General features: G+C 36.1%; 1 protein-coding gene across 1 annotated transcript in view; it reads left to right on the top strand.

The window, feature by feature from the left end:
• CPNE8 (copine 8) overlaps nt 1–25,554 on the top strand; it is a 210,902-nt gene that overhangs the window by 120,433 nt on the left and 64,915 nt on the right. The window contains exons 8-10 of the mRNA XM_058307782.1: nt 5,407–5,510; nt 9,686–9,790; nt 11,133–11,174. Coding sequence (XP_058163765.1) covers nt 5,407–5,510; nt 9,686–9,790; nt 11,133–11,174 — 251 coding nt within the window. The remainder of the gene's footprint in view (nt 1–5,406; nt 5,511–9,685; nt 9,791–11,132; nt 11,175–25,554) is intronic.

Raw genomic sequence — 25,554 nt, 5'->3', positions numbered from 1 at the left:
AAAAAGGTTGAATTTATTTTAGTGATTTTTACAGAATAAAAGTTGTTAAATTATAACATCAACACTTTGTTAGGCATGACTGATTGTGACAATGAGCCTACAAAATGAATTGCTGCTTGTCACAATCAGTTCAAAGCTTGAAAAATGTTTGAAGATTTATGTGTGATTCTGAAGGAATATTTCTAGTCACTTGATTTTAGCCCTTTTGCATAAGATACTTGAATTGAATTGCACCAGAATATGCATTTGGTTGCTTCTTTTGTTAGCTTGAGAAGCCCACAATTAAAGAAAAGACCGACTACTACGCCAACTAGGAGCATGCCTTGAGTGCATAGACCATGTTTTTGGAAAACTATTTTTAGTTGTGAATTGCTCCTGGACCTACTGACTCACGTTCAGCGATGTCACTCTTATCAAGAAATAATGTGATAGCCTCACACTGGAAATAATGATGGTTCTCCAAATAGGAAGCCGATCTAGTCTGTTTAATGTGGTGCAGTGGGTCTTTGGAAATTATTATTTCTGGGGGAAAAAAGGTTGCCCTAGATTATCTCTCTAGGGCTCTTTATTTTCCGTTTTCTACTTGATGATTTTTTTGAACAGGACATCCCAGAGAACACCAAAAACCTAATATTGACATTGTTCCCAAAGTAATTTTTCCTATAGAGAGCTATAGTTTATCCCTGCAGTGTGTATCTTTAATCATCCTAGAGTTTCATTAGACAATTACTGTGGATTTATATGTAAAATCTATTTCTGAGGCAGTGTGTTCAGAAAACCATATGATACCACCTGCCAAGAAATGGTGGAGACTGAGTGTTCCTGTTGGTTGCATACCTTTTGCATTTGGTGGAAAAACAATGAAATAGTGACAGATAAAAGTGGAAAAGTAAAACAACAGGCTTGGGAGTGAATTCAAATTTGATTACTTTTAAAAGGCCTTTAAATTCAAGTCCTCCTAGTCCTCTTCTCCCAGTATCTCTGTCCCCCTGGAAAGGCCGTGGTCCCCTCAGTCTCAGTTCTCTTGTCTGTAAAATACCCAGAATGTGGTATAGTGCTGTGTATAGGGCTCTGAAAGACCATCAGACGGAAGTTGATTTTTACGTTTGCTGTTAATTTTTATTTGCCTTGTCAAGTCACATGACGGCATTGAGTTTTACTTTCTGTATTTACGGGGGAAACCAAGTGAACTACTAGTCACTAGATCTATTTTTAATGATTCTTCCATCTCTGGTAATCTACTACCATAATATTAATCCGATAATACAATACATAAGGAAACATTCTGTATGTAATAAAAATGTCTTAAAAATTGTGTAATTATGTAAATATAGAAATATTACCTATACTCTATTTTTCAGTTAAGTGGCACAATGATTTTTTTTAAGTTATTTCAGCTAATCATTTTTTATGCTGGTCTCTAACTTTGGATGTTTGTATGATAGTGTGTGTTTTGTATAATCAGGGAGGAAATGAAGTATATGTTCCTGGTCAATAAGACACATGTTCTTTGTGGTGATATTAACGTATTGTTTTGTCAAAATCTTGAGTTCATTACGATGATTTTGTGTAAATATTTAAAGCATCTTAAATATCTTCCCTTTGAAATTCTGTTGGGTTGCTTGGAAAAAGCTTCATGCAAATGAGGATCTCATTTTCTGATTTTCATGAATATTCTTTAGAATCTTGATCTAACTTTTTTTTTCTTTGAGGTACCGAGGATTGAACCCAGGATCTTGCACATGGGAAGCAGGTGCTCAACCACTGAGCTACATCTTCTTTCTAATGAGAGATGGTTTTTTTGTTTGTTTCTTTGTGCTTTTTGGAAGTACAGGGGATTGAACCCTGGACCTTGTACATTGGAAGCAGATGCTCAACCACTTGAGCTACATCCGCTCTCTAATCTAACTTCTTTTTTCCCTGTGTTCCAGTTTATAGCTACAGCCTTATCAATCATCAGCATCAACACTTACAAACCTTAAAATATTATTTCATTACTATAATTTAAAATAACAAAATAAAGTAGAATGTATAAGTGGATTCAAAACAATGTTATTATTTCAAAAGAAAAATGTATTTTTATTTACATTTTAGAGTACTTTAAAAATACCAGGCATAATCTTTTGGAATTTTGACTGTAGTAATTTTATTTCACATTCAATACCTTACAAATCTATATGTTTCTTTTCTTTAAAACTATTAACTTATTGTAGGGCTTTGGAATTAGGACACCTAAATTTGAATCTTGTCCCTTTTACTCTTAAACTGCATGAGGTTATGCTCTGCATCTGTAAAATGTTAATATTCTTAATAGCTTCGTCTAGTGGTTGCTTTGTAGGAAAAGAAAAGACTGCATTTGACAGGTTTGTAAATCACAAAGGTATACACATATTTTTTGGTGTAATAATTTTTCCCATTTATCTCAACTGAGTATGATGTAGTTTTATTCAAATACAACTTTTATAATATATAAAGTCAAATGCCAGAGTAAGAATTAATATAATTTTGAAGTTATATTGGGAAAGTATCTTCACTAGTATTTTGAAAGTAGCTCAAAATTATCCCCAGAGAATATTTTTAATTCTTATTGATTCATTCATTCAACAGTATTAGCAAAATGTACAAGGTGGTAATCACTAGATTGGATGCTAGGAACACAATGGCAAGCAAAAACAACCTCATTCCTTGCCTTTAATGACACATAGTCTTGATATGGAATAAGTGATTCCAGTATATTATGAAAAAATACAATGAAAAATTTAATTTATTTTGGGGAGGGGGTCATTGCAAGCGTCTTTGAGAAAGTGACTTTTAAACTGAGACCTAAAGAATGAGAAGTGGTTTGCCAAACAAAGGGTAGGAATGCCAAGCAGAAGGTAGAGTTTGTGTCAGGTCCTCAGGTGGTAGAGTGAATCTGGCTGCTGGAAAGGGACTGGGTGTGGGCGGGTCAATGAAGTAAAACTTTGGCAGAGGGAGGTAGAAATGCCTAGTCAGAGTCTATTTCAGATTGGGCTTTGTAGACCATATTAAAGATTCTGTATGCATCAAGGGAAAGCTTGAAACATGATTTCTTTCATGTTTTAAGAACATTACTCTGTCTACTGAATGAAGAGGGATTAAGTATGTCCAAGAGTGGATGAGGGAGAGAGGAGCAAATGCCAATCAATGCATATATCTAGATGTGAGATAAGATGGGCTTGGACTAAGGAGGTGCTAATGGAGCTGAAGCAAAGAGTAGAGGTATGATTTAGAGGTCGGATGGTGCAACTTGGTGATTCATTGGATAAAGGGTGTAGGAATGGAAGGAGTAAAGGAAGCCTTCACTCCTGGATGAAGAAGCCACTGATTAAACTGGGAAAACTATAGGAAAATCAAGTTCAGGGCTTGATATTAGAGGCTCAGTTTTGAACTTGTTTGAAATGCCTCTAAAACAAGCAAGTGTAATTTCTTAATCTGGAAGTTTGTTATACTGGTTTGGAGCAATGAACAGAGGTCTTAAAAATCTAAAGGTAGCATTATGCATGAGATTTTTTAAAAGAGCGCTTTTTTAATGGTGTTCACGTATTTCTAAAACTAAATAATTTTCTGTTTTCTTGTCCAAAATAAGATTTCTTTTGTCCACGATACAGATGGAATTCCTGTGAAACTATTAACTTGAGTAATTGTACAAAATATTTCCCCCATATTCCCCAAATAACATAATTTGGTACATTAAAGGAAATCCTTATTTTGAATCGGTTATTCATTTTGCAATCATTAAAGAATATAAGTTTAAAAATTAAAGCAGTCTTAAATTTAAAAATGAGAATGCGTGAAATTCTTGCTTTAATAATATTTAAACTCAGGATTTTATTCAGAATCACTTTGAAATATGCATATTTCATTCATCAATTATGCACTTTAAGTATACAGAGATGTTGCTTGGTAGTTTGTATTACGGTCCAGACTCTTTAGGAGAGTGTCTTTTAAAAGAGTAAGTTCTGTGGCAAGAAGTGTCCTTGGACTATATGCATGTTCTTAGTAAACGGTGCTTGCCCAAGGGCATTTTAATAGACATGGCGATGAAAGGGCATTCAAAAAAACCACCATCCTTTCTTCTCAGTCCTGCCCTTTATTTTGTAGTTTGATCATCCAGGATGATTCTCCACTGCTTCCTTAATGGATAGTATAGAAAAACTTCATCTTTAAACCCTGAATTTCAAAAGAAAGCTTCTCATGGTTGAGTGGTTTGAGGTGAGAGTGATGGCCGCATTGTACTTGTCTCAGTTCTTTCTGTTTTCATTAAAATGTACGTTGTCACTGTGCCTGGCTGACAGCATATTTCCTGCTCTTTATGAGTGTTCCTCTGACAGAAATGATTACATTTATAGGCTAAATAATAAAGGAAGATAACATTCGGCCAATGTTCCTTAAAGCCAGAAATCTAACACCCCATTTTCCAAGGTCAGAAAGTGTCTTGCTCACTCTCTGTTCTCAGTCTAGCTTGAGTACTGCTTGAGAAGTATTTGCTGAGGAAGTAAGTGGTGCATGAATGAATGAGTGAATGGAAAGCAAACATAGCGTTGTCTTTTTATATCATCTTCTGGAATCACTGGAAGGATATAAGTGGATGTTTAATAAATACTGCTAGACATGCAAAAGAAGTAAGCAGTGAATAAAGGAGTGCTGTTTTCTTAATTCTTAGCATTCTCACTAAATGGTACTTAAAATTGTGGCCTCTCCAATTAATTCTGAATTACATTCACCCTCTACCTCCATCTAACTTTTTAACACCTCCCTTCAGGTAAAAACAAAGACGATGATTTTAATTTTTAAATTACTATCTGTGTCTTCCTCTTTTAAAATGCTTTTCTTACCTGACTGAATCATGTTCAACCTCTCTGATTTATGATATCCTGGCTTTTTTACCCTTAAGCGAAATCATGTAGGTTATGAGTATTTGAGTATGAAAATTGATTTAAATGATTAGTTTGGTGTAATAGCTAACTTATACACGACAGACTTGTTCCCTGTTATATCCTCAACATCTAAGTACATAGTAGATGTTTAGAAAGTATTTCCTGAGGGAGCAGGAATTTTAAAATATGTTCTAAAAATGTGTACCCGTTGACTGAAGAACTGAAGATTCTGTATTATAATATTGGATACCTAGAGTCATCTAACTTAATATTCCTCTTCAGAAGGAAATACTGAAGGATTTTGAAAATTATAGTTTTGTGACTAGAATGATAACTTCCAGAGTCAATTTTTTTAAGTTTCACAGTCCTTTAAAAACACAGTTTTTAAAATCTGACATACTCAGCATTAAAAGAAAAATTTATTTTCATGTTAAGTCTTACTTATAATCTGCACTTTCTAGTTATTCATAGCCCAGGTTTTGAACTATTTTGTTGATTTTGTTTTTAGGATGCTGTTTTGATGCAATTTTGTGCAAACAAATTGGATAAGAAGGACTTCTTTGGAAAATCAGATCCTTTTCTTGTATTTTATCGAAGCAACGAAGATGGCAGGTAGATTTACCTTTTGTGTATTTTAATTCCCCTAAGTATGATATTTGAATTATTTTTTTCTCGGTAAAGCTCTTTAGATTGATATACAGTTTAAAATATCTTGTCATTTTAAAAATTGATGTAATTTTTGCATTGCAGTAATACTGTGTAAATTTTGTATGTTTGTCTTGATATTTAAAATGAATAATTTTCTAATTTGTGGAAACATTTCTACTACACCTCTCATAAAATTATGATGTTGCTTTAATTGTATAGAAGAATTATTTTTGTAGATACCTAACATATGAATACTAATGTATATTATAATAGAATGGAATTCTTGAACCATCTACTTGGGAAGAAAGTCGATTCTATGGGCTGTTTTTTATGTGTAGTTTTTTTTTCCCCAATACTATCTGAGTATACTTTTCAATAAATTTTTTTTATTATAATCTAGTAATCTGAATATTTTTACCACAGTTGCCTTGGTTCTGTGTGGTTTGAAAATGTATCCAGGGTTATAAAGTAGATTCTAATTAAGTAAATTAGTAATATGACTCTAATGTGAAATATATTAAACAGTTGTATCCTGTGATCTATATTGTACTATCAGTGTTTGTGGCAAAGGCTAAGGTTAAAAAATTGGGCTTAGGTTCTATTATGGCAGTTTAAATTATGACTGTTATTTAATAGCTAAGGGACCATGGACAAGTTTTTCCAACTTTTGTGAGTCTTTGTTACCTCATCTGTAAAATGGGATAATAATGAAAATTACCTTGCAGGGCTGTTGAGGATTAAATGTGTTACTCCACAGAACACACTGAGTAGCTCACCTGGCACATATGAAGAACTTAATTGTTAGCTTTTATTATTATTATTATCTAATAGTATAATGTTTCTTTTTTATTTTCCTTAACTTTTCATAGCAGAGTAATAGCTGAAGTAGAAATATTATTTGGAAATTTAAAAAAAGAAGAGAATAGAGTAAAAATTATGTCACTATTGCTACCATATAAATGATATACATGTTAAGTTTGTGTAATGTATAAAATGTTACATAAAAGTAGAAAAATAGCTATTTAAAATTGATACACCAGGCAGCTTAAAATGATGATTTATTTATTATGGATGTTTTGTTGGTACAACTATGTGGAAACTGTTGGATCATTTTGTTATGGTGTCCAGTACTGCCAGGTTTTGTGCAGTATTCTTCTATTTTGGTGGTTAAAATGCCAGAGTATCTTTTGTATCTGGATGCTATTTTTATCCATACGAAAAATAGTTATGAGTGAAGAAAATCATATTTGCCTGTTGTTTCCAAGACAGAAAACCTAAAGGAAGGTTCAAATTGTCTTGAATACGACATTTTTATCACTCCTGCTGTCTGAACTACTTTTTTTCCTGAATTTTTCTTTTTTATTTATTTAATTTTCTTTATTTATAAATAATAGTAGTTCAATACAAGATTTAAGTTTATCACACATTTAATGCCACTGGTGAGACTTTTAAAAGTGCTTATAAAAATGGTACTAACTTATTTATTAAATAAAATGACATATTATAGAATAAGTAAAGCTCATCTAAAATCTTAAATCATTTAAAAATAGCTAAAACTAAAACTTGGTGAATCTCATTTCAGACAACTTTCCAAGATACATTTATATCCAGAGAACGAGTTCACTAGCAAGATGTAAATATATACATGCCCACACCCCCACACACAATTTTTATGTGATAAGTTTTGAGTGACTAGAAATGCCTTTACTCCTCACTTTTTGTGTGTAAGTCTCTGTTTTTAGTGCTAAGCCTTTCAGCTTTATTTTTGCCATTTATTTGAACATGGAGCTATTTCAAGCTTGTTGCCTAGTGTGTTTGAGGCTCATTTTTGGGAAATGGCATTATTTATCATACTTTAATACAGATTATTTTAATAAAGGAAGTAGTTTGCTTTTAATACCATTTTAATATACAAATGCACATATTTATATTTATGTAGCAGTATTTCTGAATGTTAGACAAAGGTATGTCAGACTTCAGCAGAATTTTCGCCTGGTTATACTAGTATTGGAAGCCATACTAGTGAGAGTTTGCTCTCTGTATCACACCTAATGTATTAAAAATGAGAATGACTAATAGGAGACAGATGACTACCTGTCTCATAATATCTTGCTTAAGAAAGGTCAGTCACTTTCTTAAGAAGAAGAGTTTCAGGTGTCCGAGTACTGCAGCTGATGGTATTAGGGATAGAACAGAAATTTTTATTTAACCATAAACAAAGAAGCTAAAAATTCGTACTGTTGCGTGTGTTGCTGTGAAGATGGCCCTTCCTTCTTCCCTCCCTCCCTGCTTTCCTGCATCTGCTCTATCACCATATCGAAGAGTTGCTGTATACTGGACTACGATCCAGGGGAAATCCCTTTTCAGATCCCTAGAATGCCCTGTATTACTTATAAAAAAGGAGGCAGGGACCTGTTTCTAAAACAAAGCAACCTATTGTTCCTTCCCTCCACAATTGGGTCCCTCTTGATTTTCTTAAACATTTTTTATATCCTCTTTCTCATTTTGTTTCCTTCTGTATTCTTTCTCTGCTCTTCCCTTTGCTTTTCTTCCCTGCGGTTGAGAACTCAACACTGTCCTCTTCGGTGTCCTTTCTGTCTCCTCTTTCTTTTTACTCTCAGTGGTTCCTACATTGCTTTGGGTTGAATCAACTTCAAGAGCCTCGGACAACAGATACATTCTCCTGAGCCCTGTCAATTTAGTGACATGAGTTTCCTTCTGTGAATGAGGCTTTTTCCAGGAAGGGGATGGCACCAATGCCACACTCCTGCTAATGAGCACTTGAACCCTTTACAAGGTTTCTGTTTGACCTCTTAATAGAAACCAGCCCCTCTTCTCTGAGAGGAGAAAAATAGACTCAAAGGCTTTTGAAAGTATGGCTATTTTCTTGTGGGGATTAGGGGCTGGGTTCACTGTAGTATTTATGTAATATTCTCATGTTGTGTAACTGTTAGAGGAATCCCTGCTTTTCCAACAACCATGACTAAGCTGTTGGTAACGGCTGGGTTGAAGCAGTGTTGTAACCTAGATCAGTTTAAACATTTCCTCGCTCACGAACTGCTGTATAAATTCACAGTAGTCAAGAATATTTCCAGCTCATGGACGTCTTGAGGATACATGGTTTGGTGGAAATAATCCTAGAATTTTAATCAGATAATTGAGTTTAAAGTCTGCAGAGGTTCTACTCCTTATTCAGTGTGTGTTCTTGAATTGCTGTCTTCCTTTCCTTTAGGATTTTTTTTCAGATATTCAGAGCCAATCGTTCAGATAAAGAGAACCACACACTGAGTGGTCTCGCTGTAAATCATGATGTTAATCTTACGGGGGCTCCCCAGCAATCCATCAGTTCTCCCTCTTTCTCACGCCCTGCACTGCCTCTGGCCCTATCCTCCCTTGGTTATGATCATACTTCCTATTTCTGAGAAAATGGAAGCAACTGGAGCACTTCCTCATGTCCATCGCAATATTACCCACATGCTCTGGCTTCCTGAAGGTTCTGCAGATGTACAGATCGAGGCCAAATGTCCAGATTGAGGCCAACTCTTCCACTGAAGTCCTAAATCCCATCCACTCCCATCTACCACTGACATTGCCCCAGCTTTTCACCCTTTGCTCTTTTCCTTTAGCTTAGAGCCCTGCTGTATGCTTGAAAAACTTCTCAAAGCTACTAAAAATAAACCTTTCCCTTGGCTCATCTCTCCTTAAGCCCCTCCCATTTCCTCTCTCTCTTTACAGCTAAGCTCCTCAGATGCTCTGCCTCAAGTTCTCCTCTTTTTTAAACCCACTCCAGCTAGGTTTTTGTGGGTAACATTCCAGCAAAACTGCCCTTCCCGGGGTTGTTGAAGCCTTCCCTGTAGCCTGTGGATATTTTTCATGTACATTTTCTATACCGTTATGTCTCCACAATTTTTACAGAGGTAGTTTACAAAAGAGCTTTGGGATTTAGTGAGTATGCAGAGGATTATTTCTGGTAAACTTGTTGCAAAATTTCGTTACTTTAAATTATAGTGAGCTAATCTTTAAACTTTTTAAAACCATACCTTTTTACTAAAAGTTGTAGCAGCAACAGGGAACTCTTAAAACTTTGTCATAATTGAATCATGAAAATAACTGAATTTTTATTTTTATTTTTTTGGCAGTTTTACAATTTGTCATAAAACAGAAGTTGTCAAAAACACTCTAAATCCTGTATGGCAAGCATTCAAGATCTCAGTCAGAGCACTGTGTAATGGTGATTTTGACAGGTAAAATAAGTGGCAGTTTTTCTGAGAGTTTTGGATGTTCACTGTGGATTCTGGTATACAGTAATTTTTCAGATTTTTAAAAGAATTAAGCTTGCTTCTTTAGCTATGTAAATGTGCATTTACAAAAGTGTGGATGATTTGTCAGAATTTTTCAATCAGTGTTTTATTTATGCATGAAGATTTGGAGAAGAGGGAAAAGTTGGCTAATTAATATTTGGTAAATTGATTTTCCAAGAAATAAAATGTGCAAAGTGCTAAAATGTATTGAACGTTAGCTTAATTATTAGGTTATTATTCAAAAATCACTCCAGAACTATTATTGCCTCAAGGCTTTCACATGGTATTACCTTTCTAGAGTGAGCTAAGTAGATAAACAAGAGGTAGAAAATTATGACTGAATACATTATCACCTAGGCATACTCTTGAAATTGCTTTTTGGCCTAACCTTCCCCTTGTTTGCTGCTTTATAGAATCCCATAACTCCTGAGCATTGATATTGTGGTGATTACAATTATTGACGCAGGTGGCCCTAACTGTCATCCCATAATATAGCTGAAGATGTCTTACTATTATAAAAGATTTCGTTTTCTTATGAATGCTGGTTGTAAGGTAATAATATAAAACAACCCGCTCCACCCCCAAAAGAAAAGCAAATAAACAATAAGTGAAAAACCAAGTTCTTTGTTATTTTACTTACCTTGTTAGAAAAGTGGGAATTTATTTTACTATCGAATATCATAGAAGGAAGTATAGATTACCAATAGATCATTCAGTTTACTTTAGAATTTACCCCACCACTTGATGGTAATTTTATTCGCTTAACAAGATCATACATTTATTTAAATGGACTCTTTCTTTCTCTGAGAAACTGGTGCTCGCAGTGTGGTTCCCAATTAGCAGTGCCAGCATCACCTGGTACCTATGTAGAAATTCAAATTCTCAGGCCCCAGCCCACACCCACGGAACCAGAAACTCGGCCCGAGATCCAGCCATCTGTGTTTTGACGAGCCCTCCATTTGCTTTTGATCCCGCTGAGTCTGAGAAGCACTGCCCTAAGACAGTGGTTTTCAAGAGGGAAAAGTGGGAGGCGTACCTTCCCATCGAGAGCTCTGTCGACCCACAGGTGCTCTGCTTTGCACACGCCTGTCAAAGAACCAGTACAGATTTTAGGAACTATGTTAAAACATGAACTAGCCAAAGCAACTTAAACATTACTTCCTAAAACCCAGTATATACCATTTTACTTGATTGAGAATATGTAGAGCTGATTTGATAAATCTCAGTCATATATTATTTCCATCTTACTGAGTAACATTATGTTGTATGTTTATCCCATGGACAGAACAATCAAAGTAGAGGTGTATGACTGGGATCGAGATGGAAGGTAAGATAGTTACTTTATATCCTTGCTATTCTTGCTCTTGAAATTTAGTATGTTTTAGGAAATAAGCATACTGAGATGACCATGTTCTTTCATTGCAGTTTTCAGATGGCATATTTTGCCTTGTTTTTCCAAAGGCTGCTGAGCTGTTTGTGTGAAATTGTAAGAGTGAATGTGTTTTCTTAAGCTGGGAGTTGAAAATTTGAGTTCTTCCTCATTTCTAGTAAGAGTAGAGATTTTCAGCTGGGATGTGATGATTTCTTGTTGTATCCCTAGATGCGTAGCACCTCAGAGTCTCCCCGAGGAGCTCATTCCTGTATCCTGTGTCACTCATGGGAACACAGGAGAACCCCTTCCCCTCCACACCCACCACAAAGAGACAACAGAACCAATCTCTGGAATTGTATCTGTTCCTCATCACCACACAGTGGCTCACTGCTCCGCCATCAGGGTCTCCCTCTGCATGTGATCGCAGATGTTAAAGACGGGAAGACAGGAAAGAAACTGCCTTTTCTCTTACTTCTTTAGAGATTTTCCCATTGTTTTTACTGTTTTAATAGGGTTGATACTGAGGGGTTTTTTAGGTGATATTAAACCAAGGAACCCAGACCTGCTCAGATCCACCTGCCTCCTGGGGTTCCTGGAGGGACGGAGCATACATTCGTTAAAGGAGAGTGATAAACAGGGAGGCGAAGGACACTTAACTTTTCATTGGGCTAATGCCCTAAGCTCCAACTAGAGCTCACTGGTAACCAGAGCTGAAGCAGGAGGTTGAAACCCGAGATCTAAGCAAGGCCTTTTTCTCTATATTATATACAAGCCAGGAGCCATGTCCAAAGAGATGAGCTAGCTTGGACTTAAGCACGCAGGATTACGTTCAAGAGGGCTGCCCTGCCCTGAGGGAGCTTCCCCTTACCCCTCCGCTGTGCGGGTAGGTGAGCTTCAGGGCGAGAGCCCCGTGCCAGCGTGTACATGACATTGGCCCATGTACCTGCCCATGTGTCCTGCCCAGTGAGTGTCCTGGATTCGACTCAATCAGTAATTTCTCCTTTTCAAGGAGTGGTAAGGGAGCATGGGAAGCCAGGTGGGGATGTTACCCCTCCCTCAGCTTACCACCAGCTAGTTAGAACAGGCCAGTGGTTTTGACCTTCCAGTTCTATCCCAAGCATGACCGTGCCAAACAGTCCTAACACTGCTTTGAAATGTACGCTTAACGATGCTGTGTGCAATACCGCTGATACCTCCATTTCCATCAGGTTATTCATTTAATTATGCATTTATTTAGATTTCATTTACGAGAGTTCTGTGTGTTCTGGAGAAATCTCAGCAGAAAACCTTATTTTTTTTTCTCTAGGGCCTTGTGCTCCATTGCTTCATTAAACTTTATTCACTGAGAAAATGAGTTTTACTCCCTTGAATAAATAGAAAAGGAGAGAACACCATCTGAGTAAAGGAGGGCTTTATGTCCTATACACTATTTTAGTTTTATTTGGGAATGTGCGAAAGTAGTGTTCTTTCCTTTAGTAACTTTTGGAATTTGGAGAGTGCCTTTAATCTGACCATTTAGAAATGAGAGCTGTAAATTTGGATTTTATCTGCATCCATCACCATTCAGTGCTAAACTTAAAAATCTGTAGATGTTTTATTACTTTGCTATGTAAGATGAATATTTCTGGCATCATTTTCTCTTTGTTTCTATGACTCATCTTCATCAGACTGTTACCTTTAGTCGGGACTGTAAGAATTTTGAATAGTTTTGAGGATTAGAATTACTTTGAAATTTAATGATCTTTCTTTCTGTTGTTGGAATTTCGAGAATTTTTTGCCCTGTTGAAATTTATTAAATATTTCTAATATGCCAAATACTCTCTAAGTGCTTTTCATCTTTTTGGCTCGTTTAATTTTCACAATAATGCTATGATATAGGTGCTATATGAATCCCATTTTACAGATAAAGAAATGGAGATTACAGAAGTAACTCACCTCATGTCACGCAACCAATAAATGGTAGAGCCAGGACTTGAGCCCTGGCAGTCTGATTCCCACAGCACGCTCTTAGCTAATAACTAAGCATTATGACTGTAAATTCTGGCACTTAAATAAAAAGACTTCCACCCAGACTTTGGTCTTACTCTTTGATACCCTAATAACTGATAATATGGTAGTTATTAAAAATGCAAGGGAAACGGACTTGGCCCAGTGGTTAGGGCGTCCGTCTACCACATGGGAGGTCCGTGGTTCAAACCCCGGGCCTCCTTGACCCGTGTAGAGCTGGCCCACGTGCAGTGCTGATGCGCACAAGGAGTGCCCTGCCACGTAGGAGTGTCCCCTGCGTAGGGGAGCCCCACGCGCAAGGAGTGCGCCCCGTAAGGAGAGCCGCCCAGTGTGAAACAAAGTGCAGCCTGCCCAGGAATGGCGCCACATACACGGAGAGCTGACACAACAAGATGACACAACCACCACAACAAAAAAGAAACAGATTCCCGGCGCCGCTAATAAGGATAGAAGCGGTTACAGAAGAACACACAGCAAATGGACAGAGAGCAGACAACTGGGGGGGGGTGGGCGCGGAAGGGGAGAAAAATAAATAATAAATCTTAAAAAAAAAAAAAAGCAAGATCTGTTTATGAATTAGCTGTCACTTCATGGATTATTACACAAGTTGATGTTTCTGCTTATAGTTATATGTGGTATAATACCATACAGTTATTATACTTTTTACATCCATATTTTTTATCCAACTTAACGTAGATGTCCTTTCCTATGTTAGAGTGAATAGGATGGCACTCATATTTCATGACACAATGTAATTATCACCAGGGACATTTTCCTTTTCTCCATATTTGTCTTCCTGGCATTTTTAATATTTTATCTAATCCTGTACATGTATCAGTTTTCACTATACATCTCAAGCTAAAACTTTTGATTCCTCTTATTAGAAAAGCTCATTTGCCAAATATCTGTCTTTGTTGACAAGTCTAGACCAGTGTTGTCCAATGGAAATATTGAAATTAATGCAATAGTATATTTTATTTAATCCTATGTATCTTAATTATTCCAACATGGAATCAATATAAAAATTACTAATGTGAAATTTTATAATTTTTATACTGTCTTTGAAAGTATCTTATACATGTGGCACGTCTACTCTGTAGTCACATGACCAATACCTACAATAATAGACAGCACCACCTAGAATTTAATTGAAATCCTTACAATATGCATTATAAAGAACTTTGTGTAAGATGCAACGCTTTGTCTACACTTAATAGAGGCTCAGACCCATACTCTATGCTTATAGAATGGGGAAAAACTGGGGCAGACATTGGTATTATTTTGTGTGTAAATTTAACAATAGATGAACAGATACAGTTCGCTGACCTCTGAATACCTGCTTACTGTAACATTTTATTTCACTAGCCAGTGTATGTCAGATAATTGTAATGATGATATTCATAGGTTGGGAACTTCAGGGAGTAGTGTGATGTGGGTCAGAATTCTGATGGTATTTTTAATCCAATTCATCAACTTGAAATTCATTCTGAATCAAACATCTCGTTGAGGCATACACATAATTGAGTAACGCTGCTAAGCAAGTAACCAGTTGGTAGCATAGTCATCGGTCCTTTTTTTTTCAATACACTGGCAGGGTCTGTGAGAGCAGAGGCAACCATCGACCTTGGTATGATTAGTCATTCTAAAGGTACTTAATTGTTGACAAGTTAAAACCCTTTCCTAAAATCATCCCCATAATTCCCACCCTTTCTTCAAGGGATGTGAGCAAAGAACATTTAATTTCCATTTTACGGTTGAAAAACTGAAGGGCTGAAGTCTTGCAATCAGTGGCAGCATCCTTGAAAAGCTGCAATTGCTTGAAGTTCTTTCAGCTGAATTTGTAGCTTAATTTAAAATTCAGGGAGCCATCCATTACCAGCTCTGCATTAAAACTATATGACTCTGATAGGAGACTGACTGGAAGTGGGCCACCCAGTAGCAGTCTACCAGGAAATGATAAACTGATGAAAAGGCTGTGAGCTTCTGAGCTGCCAGTCACAAGAACCAGGCTGGTGAATTCCCCTAAACAAGGAGCGAGAAGTTTCGTTACTACCTCTATGCATTTTATCAAATGTAGTCATCTTATATAATAGCACTTCTATGGACAAGTGCAAACTTCAATTATGACATCCTATACAAATACTGTTGTTTTGTGTGCTACCTTTAAAGATAATATTTAATAAATGCATTTGATAACTTCCTTCTGAGATTATACTTCATCATGGTCTGAAATTTCAAAGTGATTCTTGGTCCAGTGCTTCACTTAAGAATTTACTTTTTTATTTTTAAAGAAGCTTTACATTACATGAATGTTCCATAAAAAATATAGGGGATTCCCATATGCCCACCATTTCCCCCTCCCACACTTTCCCACATTAACAACATCCTTCATTAGTGTGGTACGTTTGTTACAACTGAACACATACTGAAGCACTGCTGCTAACCATGGTCTAAGTTTACATTACGGTTCATACTCAAAAAAAAAAAAAAAATTTACTTACAGGTCAGCCAAAAGACCAGAACTCATTTAGGAAGAGCATTATATGAGCCTTTTATCTTTCCCTCCTTTCTTTTACACGTCTCACTCTGATTAATCTTCCCCTGATAATAGCCTACCATTTGCCTCCAGTTAACCCTGGATGTCCTAAATGTTTATTCACTAGATAAGATTTGACCTAGTTTTCACTATCCTTTCTTTGATTGAGATTTTTAAAAATGTTGATAAATATTATTTATTGTAAGCTTATTTGATGACATATCAATTTTTTTCTTCTACTTACTAAAATATTAGGTAATGATTTTTCGTAAATAGCATTTGAGTTTTTGTCCTCTCCCCCTTCAACTGAATACACTTTGCAAGTTTGGAAAACCTTTCTGTGTTCATTTTTGCCTGTTGATTTTTTTGTCCCAGTTCAGTTTCAATGCTTTCAGTTGTCTAAAACTATTCCTTGTGCATCTCAGTTATCTAATCTTTCGCCCCTATGCCTTTACCATTTAGGAATGTTTATGAACATAGCTAACAAATTGGGACTTATAGTGAAGCTATTTGCTGCTACTTTATCTTTTCACTAAATTGTAAACTCCCTGAGGTCAAGGACGTTTTGTCATGTTATACCTCACAGTGTGAAATGTGAGGTATAACATGAATGTGGAATGCCTTTACTGTTAGCTGCTTCTGTGGTATTTCACAATTACAGCGCGTGGTATTTGAAATAGCTCTGTTGTCTATCTGATGAATAATGAATGTTCAGTCAGTGCTTATTTATCACCCAATTCTCACCTTCTATTTGAAATTATGAATTATCTTGAATAATATTCAAGATTTTATTTCTCTAATGAAACTCCAGGCAATGAGTAATTAATTCAGCTGTCATTCATAGTCTCTTTTTAACCATTTGCAGATATCTTAGATTTTCTCCCTCTTACGACTTCCTATTTTGCAAATTAATCCTTTTTCTGCTTTATTCCATGTTGAAATACTGGTATTTTTCTCCAACTGAACAGAAGAACTATCAATTTAAATCAACAAATAAATTTATGGTGTAAATTTTGTTTTTAGTTACCATACTATTTAATTCATTTGCCTCCATTAAAATGTCAGTCAAATTTGGAATATAAATTAATTTCTAACTTGGTGTAAGGTGGCAATCTTAGAATCCTTAGGGTTGGAAGAGGCATTTTGTGTTAACTCTTTATTTTAAACAGAGGAGACTGAGTCCGTTTCATTCTGCCCAGACCCGAACTAAACATCCATTTCTTCACTAACTCTGATTTTCTTCTTGCAGGTTTTATTCCACTCTGGCATTACCAGGGATGTTATTCAAAATGTTTATCAAATATCAAAATAGATAAGAGCCATACAGTGGGAGCAGGGTTCCGGCAGCCTTTTTCTTTACCAGGGTCAACCTTTTGACAGCAGGGTTATGGGGTGGCTTGGAGAGTCCAGGGGTTGGGTCCTTGGAAGCTGGGAAAGTGGGAAGGCACACGAGAGACTCTGGGCAGAGGCTGGTTCTCACCTGGTGGGTAGATAAATATTTTACATTTAACGTGACCATACTCATTTATTCTCCTTGAATGTCAGCTCAAGTCGTTACCATCATTCCAGGCTTGAGGCTTGAAAGACTCGAGACTCTTATCCACCAGATCCAGTCCATGGCCAGCGCCTCTATATGTAGGAAATAAACAGTGACATGCCATAACTTCTCACTACAATGAGTTCATGGTTTTCCTAAAGTTAATTCTTTAATTACTTAGTTTCTACTGGGTGAAAAGATGGAATGATATGAATGCTTATGAAAAGACAAATATCTGTTCCTAGACTAAAATTGGTATTTATTTTGCAACAATATCATTTGTAAAACAAACTGCATATTTTTTAAAGTAAATAAATACTGTAAAGAAAGAACTGTTAAAGAGTACAGAAGAGCAGTGAAAAGATGTTCTTTTACAATATAACCAAGGAAAAGTGAAAAGCTATCAGAGAAAAGAAAACCTGAGTTACAGACATGGAAAAAAGTGAACTTACAGAAGAAAGATGTTTGAAAACAAAAACAAAAAAACAAAAAACACGTTCTATCAAGCTCTGGAATGAGAGCCTATGGGTGAAGCTCAGGTGTCAGTTATGTGTGCCTTGGGCTCCAAGTCCACCTTTTCACAATAAATTCTTAATCTCTCCAAGACCATGATTGATGAATTGGGTTAACTCCTTGATATAAAAAAGGAACTCAAGTTAACTGAAAATGTTGTTAATTTGGTCTGTATCACATAATTCCATATTTTAGTCAGTATTTCTCTGATTCAATCATCTATGTAACTAGGGTGGAAAATGCTGGGGGGATAGTTGTTTGAGGGTAAACAAGTTTCTACCTTTGAATGAGATATGAAGAATAATAAACTACAAAAGTTACCAGTTGAGTCTTCATATGATTATAAATGATTTATATTTAAGATGCAGACTAACTTAAAATTAATCAAAACTTGTATATTTAAAAATAAACCTACAAAGAAGATAATAAAAGACTAAAATAATCTCTGATTTGGAGAGGGCTTTCTAAACATAAGAACAGATGGACTTAAAAATATTCATTATTAAAACAAATGTTAATCAATTGTAAAATTATAATACAGAGAATGCTCAAATCAATCAGTAATCAAAGACCTCCCAACAGAAATGCCCAGGACTAGATGGCTTCCCTGGTGAATTCAAAGAATCAACATCCTCCCCCACTCTTGCAAAAAATTGGAGATCTCTTGCTAACTCGTTTTATGAGGCCAGCATCACCTTAATATCAAAGCCAGATGAAGTTATCTCAAGAAAAGAGGATTACAGACCAATATCTCTTATAAATATAGATGCAAAAAAATAGTAAACCAAGTCTGATAAGACATTAAAAGAACTGTTCACATGATCACATGGGAATTATGCCAAGAATGCAAGGACAGTTTCGCATAAGAAAATCAATCAATATAATACACAGCATTAATAGAATGGAGGAGAAAAAAAAACACATTTATCTCGGTAGATGTAGAAAAAGGCATATGACATAAGGCAGCACCCTTCTTGATAAGAATACTCAGAAACCAAGAGTAAAAGGAATTTCCTCAACATGATAAAGGCATATATAATAAAAACCCACAGCTACCATCATGCTCAACAGTGAAAGACTGAAAGCTTTGCCTCGAAGATCAGGGATAAGACAGGGTTGCCTACTTGTACCACTTCTATTCACCATTTTATGGAGAGTTGTAGACTTTGCAATTGGGCAAGAAAAATAAAGACATTGGAACTGGAAAGGAAGAAGTTAAACTTTCCCTATTCACATATTTGATCCTTTATGTAGAAAATTGTGAAGAATCTACAAGAAAGCTGCCAAAGCTATTAAATAAATTTGGCAAAGTAGTGGGGTTTAAGAGCAACATAAAAAAATCATTGATGTTTCTATATACCAACAATGAGCCGTGTGAAAAGAAACCAATAAAACAATTTCCATTTACAATAGCAACTAAAAGAATAAAATGTCTGACTAAATTTAAGCAAGGGTATAAAGGACTTATACACAGAAAACCCCAAATCATTGAAAGAAATGAAAGAAGACCAAAATAAATGGAAAGATATACTGCATTCATGGACTGGAATAGTTAATATCAAGGTGTCAATATTACCCAAAGCAATTACCAATTCACTGCAGTCCCAGCCAAAATTCCAAAAGCCTTCTTTGCAGAAATGGAAAAGGCAATTATCAAGTTCATGTGGAACTACAAGGAGCTCCAAATAGCCGAATTAAACCATCTTGAAAACAAAGAGGATTCATATTTCCTATTTCAAAACTTATTACAAAGCTTCAGTAGTTATTAATAGATTCTTAGACTTTACACCCAAAGCTCAAGCAACAAAAGGGGAAAAAAAAGATAATTAGGACTTCATCAAAATAAAAAACGTCTGTACATCAAGAGACATTAACAAGAAAGTGGAAAGACAACCAAGACGATGGAAGAAAATATTTGGAAATCTTTTATCTGATAAGGGTTTAATATCCAGAATATAAAAAGAACTCCTCCAACTTAACAAAAAAAGACAACCCGATTAAAAAATGGGCAAAAGACTTGAACTGACATTTCTACAAAAAATATATACCTATGTAGTAAGAACACGAAAAGATATGCAACATCATTAACCATTAAGGAAATGCAAATCAAATCACAATGATGTATCACATCATACCCACTAGAACAGTATTATTAAAAAGGAAAAGGGGGCAGGGAATGGATAACAAGTTCTGACAAGATTGTGGAGAAAGAGGAGCCAATAGAAATGTTGGAAGAAATGTAAAATGGTGCAGCAACTGTGGAAAACAGTTCGGAGGTTACTCAAAAAGTTAAACAGAGCTATCGTGTGACTTGGCAACCACCCCACTGCTAGGTGGAAGCAGAAGCAATACAAGTCTTGGCCCACAGATGAATAGGTAAACAAATGTGGTGTGTACGTAAAATGAAGTCTTATTCAGTCATTGAAAAAGAGTGAAGTTCTATTACATGCTAAGACATAGATGAACCTTGAAGACATCTTACTGAGTGACATGAGTCAGACAACAGGGCAGGTAGTGTCTGATTCCACTTATATGAAATACCTAGAATATGTGTATTTATAGGGACAGAAGTTAGAATGTAGATTACTAGTGGTGGATGGGCAGTGGTAATGGGGAGTTCATGAATAATGGATGCAAAGTCTCTTAGGTGATGGAAACATTTTGGTATGGAAGGTGGTAAAAATAATACAGTCATACTCCCCTTGAATTGTATCCTTGGAATTGTCTAGATGGAAAGTTTTATGTTGTATATGTGTTACCACAGTTTAATAAAAAAGAGATTAAAGAGACATTTACAATTAAATGCAATACATGATCCAAATAGGATACAATAATGGAGAAGAAAATGTCCAAAGGATGGTATTGGGACAAGTGAAATACTGGAATATAGAGTATAAACTTTATATCACTGTTAAATTTCTTGAGCTTGAGAGCTCTACTTAATATACTTCCATAGGTGAATATCCTTGTTCTTAGGAGTATACGTGGAAGTGTTAAGTGTTCAAGGAGCATAGTATCTCCAGCCTACTCTCGGATGTTTAGAAAATAGAATTATGTAACAAACGTGGCAAAGTGTTTAACGTTGGCACATTTGGGTGTCTGTGTGGGGGGAATATTGGAATTCTCTGTTTTGGTTTTGTATTATTTTTGTTAATTGTAAGTTGATAATATTTCTAAACTTAAAAAAACAGGCAAAAAACTTTTTGAAAAAGCACACAGATCATTAGTATTCAGCTCAATAAAATTTCAGAGCAAATACCCTCATGTAGCCAGCATCCACGTGCAGAGGCAGAACTTTCCAGCCATGCAGAGGCCATTCTCTTCCTCTCCTCAGCCAGTATCCTCCTTCCCCTAAAGTAACCACTTTCCTGGCTTCTGTGACCATTGTTTTGCGTTGGCTCTTTTTGAATTTCAAATAAATGGAATTGCACAGTACTGTTTTAGTCTGGCTTAAAAATACTTTGTAACTTTCATCAGTCCTACTTCTAAGAATCTTTTTTTATGACCCTCATCAGAAACTTGAAAGATGATGCTAAAAATGTTCAACTCATTTATTTATGACAGGAAAAATTGGAGGCAACATAAATGTCCAAAAGTAGGAGAATGGTTAATTAAATTTTGGAACATCCATCCAGTGAAACAGTATGTTCCTATTAATAACATTGCTTTCTAGCAATACTTAATTACTTTGGGATGTGCTTTTAAGGAAATGACAAGTGGAGAATTCAGAGTACTTTATAACAAGACCATCCAATAGAAATATACTATGAGCCACATGTTTTTTGGTAGTAACATTAAAAAGAATCAGGTGAAGTTATTTCCAGTGATGTATTTTATTTAACCTGCAATATATATTCACATTTCAACCTATGGTTAATGCAAAATAAATATTTTTCTTATTTAGATGTAAGTAAGTCTTTGAAATTTAGTTTATAGCACATCTCAATACTACCCACCTGTCAACTAGTCAGTGGCTACTTATGGCTAGTGGCTACCATATTGGATAGTGTAGCTTTATATTCTCATCTGGAAAGGGTTTATAAAATATGACCATGGAAAAGATACACTAACTATCAAAGTTTATCTTTGGGAGGGGGGGGATTCATGAAAGTTTTGTTTTTTAACGCATTTCTGTATTCTCAAAATTTTTACCACAAACTTTTTTTTTTTAAAGATTTATTTATTTCTCTCCCCTTCCCCGCCCCAGCTGTCTGTTCTCTTTGTCCATTTGCTGTGTGTTCTTTTTGTCCGCTTCTGTTGTTGTCAGCGGCACGGGAATCTGTGTTTATTTTTGTTGCGTCATCTTGCTGTGTCAACTCTCCGTGTGTGTGGCGCCACTCCTGGGCAGGCTGCGCTTTCTCTCGCTCTGGACGGCTCTCCTTATGGGGCGCACTCCTTGCATGTGGGGCTCCCCTACGCGGGGGACACCCCTGCGTGGCAGGGCACTCCTTGCGCGCATCAGCACTGCGCATGGGCCAGTTCCACACAGGTCAAGGAGGCCTGGGGTTTGAACTGCCGACCTCCCATGTGGTAGGCGGACGCCCTAACCACTGGGCCAAGTCCACTTCCCCACTAACTCTTAAAATACATTTTAGAAAGGTTTCAGCCAAATTTATAGAAGTATCAACATTATAAAAGTAAACCAATTTGACATATCAATTCCCCAATTCCACAGTCTGACTAGGGAGTTCAGTTGCTCATCCAATTCATACCTTTTTTCATGTTGCATTTAGATGTAGGTGATTAAGTAAACAGGCTGAGATGTACCTCTGAGAGAGAAAAAGTAACAACATACACAGGATTCTATCTAGAAAATCTTTGGCAGTAGGTACTTATATTGGTAATAGGAGTACAACTAAATACACAGTAGTTCAATTGCTATTAGCAGAGAATGTGGTATCTCGTAAGTGAATGGGAATCTAGTATTTAGTTTTTTTAAAATTTAGGAAATCTGGTTGCAGCCAAAAAGCATGGGAAAATCAGGTAAGAGGACTTCTGTATTCCAAAGGTAGAGGCTTGGAGTTAAGTGTACTTGTTCGTTTAAAACTTGTTCATCTTAGTTTTGGAGATAAAAACATCCCCACCATGTGCAGATTCAATCTGTATTTTCCTTATGTAGAATTCTCAATCAAGTTTTAAGGCTGATCAATAACAAAGATGAACCTTTTTATTATACTTTATTCTCCATAAAAACTAAGGAAATGTAGCAGATGTGGCTCAGGCAATTGAGTGCCTGCCTCCCACCTGATAGGTCCTGGGTTCAGTTTCAGGTACCTTCTGAAAAAAATAACAAGCAAAGCAAATAAAAAACTCAACTCAGGGAAGCTGGTGTAGCTCAGAGGTTAAGCACCAGCTTCCCACATATGAGGTCACAGGTTCAATCCTGGGCCCCCAGTACCTAAAAAAAACAAAACAAAACCTAAAAACCTAAGGTAATAGCTAGTTTTCCCTTCTGGTGATTTTGAGTCAGATTCCTGTTAGCATCATGGCTTCTTCGATTTTATCCTTAAAGCGAAAATCTTTCTAGTTTTGTTACATTCAGAAAATTCCAGGAATATTTCTATAAAAGTATTCTTAGCCAAAAAACAGTATTTTAATGAGAAAGAAGTTTTCAGTACCATATTGAGATAGACTGACATTAGCCTAGATAAGATAATCAGTCATTAAACTCTGATGTAACATCAACACTTTTTGTTTTCATCATTTTATTCTTTTGGCCTCACTTGGACTATCTTACAGTTTTTAACTTTGTGAAAACTTAATCTGAAAAAACACAGCTTATTTATGTCACAGCTTGCATGAGAAATATATAAATGTCTCCAAAACAACAACAGCAAACACTAAGACTTTACCAGTTTTCCTCCATTCCAGGTAATTTTTTTGACATCCAAGGTCTTGGATAAAATATTTCATTGATTAACTTATTTGTGGCTTCAAATATTAGTCCCATCTGCAGCTGAAGAAATTTTTAACCCATGTTCCAAAGGGCTTTTTCTCTTGGCTTCTAGTGAAAGATATTTTGCATACCTTTGTAATGACACTGAGTGGCATCTTCATCCTATGGAATATAATATCTTGACTTTTTTTTTGCAATCAAGAATAAAATATACTGCAAAGAAATATTTTGGGTCATTTACAACAGTAGTCTCATCTGCTGGTGTGCATGAGAATCACCTGGAATGCTTCCCCTCCACCCCCCTTTCAAAATATCACCACTGCAGTTACTACTTCAGTAGGCTTGGGATATAGTCTAAACATGAGTTGTGCGGGGTGGGGGGTGGGAGGGTGAGATGGACCTCCCCAGGTGATTCTGATATAGATTTGGGTTGAAAACCATTGAGAACTCACTTTTGAAATAGGCTAATAAAAAACTTTAATTGGTGCTTTTTTTTTCTTTTTCCAAGATTAGACACAGAGAAGATCAGTACATCTAAATACAAGGTGTGGTCCAGCAGAATGTGTGGCTAAGTCCCAGGAGCAAAGTACTGGTTAGAGCATGGACGTTTTATGAGTGAGGGATAACTAGATGTAGAATTTTAGAGAAGGATTTGCTCTCATGTGGGTGGTCATATCCCAAACATGTTCATGACAAGGTGGAATAGGAGATTCATCTGAAAAGAGGGTAGGAATGTAGAAAAGAAGGAGTGGTATGAACCCAGTGAGCAGAGGAATCTATTTAGGTTACATGATTCTGTCTGGGAGAATCAGTTGGAAATACAGATATAAAAGGTTAGGTCAAGACCGTGTGGTAGATATCCTGTAATGACAGAATGGTTGGTGATTACGTATTGAATTCCAGTGGAGCTTCAGAGTTATTGAGAATGTTTGACCCTAAAACCAGGGACATTTTGCCATTATCAGAGCTTGGGTGAAATTTCTATAGAATGATTTGGAATCAGAGAGAAACAGAATGCAACAGAAAATTAGGAAGTTATTACAATAGTAATGAAAATCTGTATTAGGTTGATAGCGAAGACAATAAAATAACAGTAGTGCAAAGAAGAACAACCAAATTACACTTTAAATTTGCCTAGAGTTTTGCACACTTTTTCATACCTTTTCATCTGACTATCACAAGAATCCTGATAGGCATTCATGACTTACCACCCATTTAATTTAGCTGATAAATAATTTGAGGTTAAGTTTCCTGCCCATCCTTACCAAGAGGGTGGCCACAGGGTGTGGAATCTTCAGACTGTGCTTCCGTAAACTTCTCATTTCTCCACGCTGAGTGAGTCTGGATACTGGAGCCAGCATTAAGGAGATCAAATCTGTTGGTTTATAGCTGCTGGATAGTTTTAGTTGAAGACTGGAGTAAAACACGATTCTCAGATTCTAAGTATATTTGACAAAGGAAATAGGGAAATTACGTTGTTAGCTGTCAGAGCATGGGATAGAGGTGGAGATGGTACCAGGAGCTTGGACTGGGTGAACTCAAGATTCTCGCTTTAGCTTTTGCTTATTGATAAGGAGCCTTCCACATGTAAACCTAGTAGATGGTCTCAATCCAGAGATTACATGATGACCTCATGCCCGAGGAGTCAAAACATTTCAAATCACACCAACCTATTCTAATTTACCTTTTTATGGAAGAATCCACTTATTCTTCCAAACAGATACTGGTGTTTCCAAGGCCTGGCTATGTTTTATCCCAGTTCTGTGTATCTTCAATCATGTGATAGTGTTCCAAATACACACAAAAGTAAGTACAGCAACACTTAAGTATTAGATAAAATACAGTT

This window comes from Dasypus novemcinctus, chromosome 12 (assembly GCF_030445035.2).
Source record: "Dasypus novemcinctus isolate mDasNov1 chromosome 12, mDasNov1.1.hap2, whole genome shotgun sequence".
Classification (NCBI taxonomy): Eukaryota; Metazoa; Chordata; class Mammalia; order Cingulata; family Dasypodidae; genus Dasypus; species Dasypus novemcinctus.
Note: the sequence above shows the minus strand (reverse complement) of the source record. Positions and strands in the feature narration are given on the sequence as shown.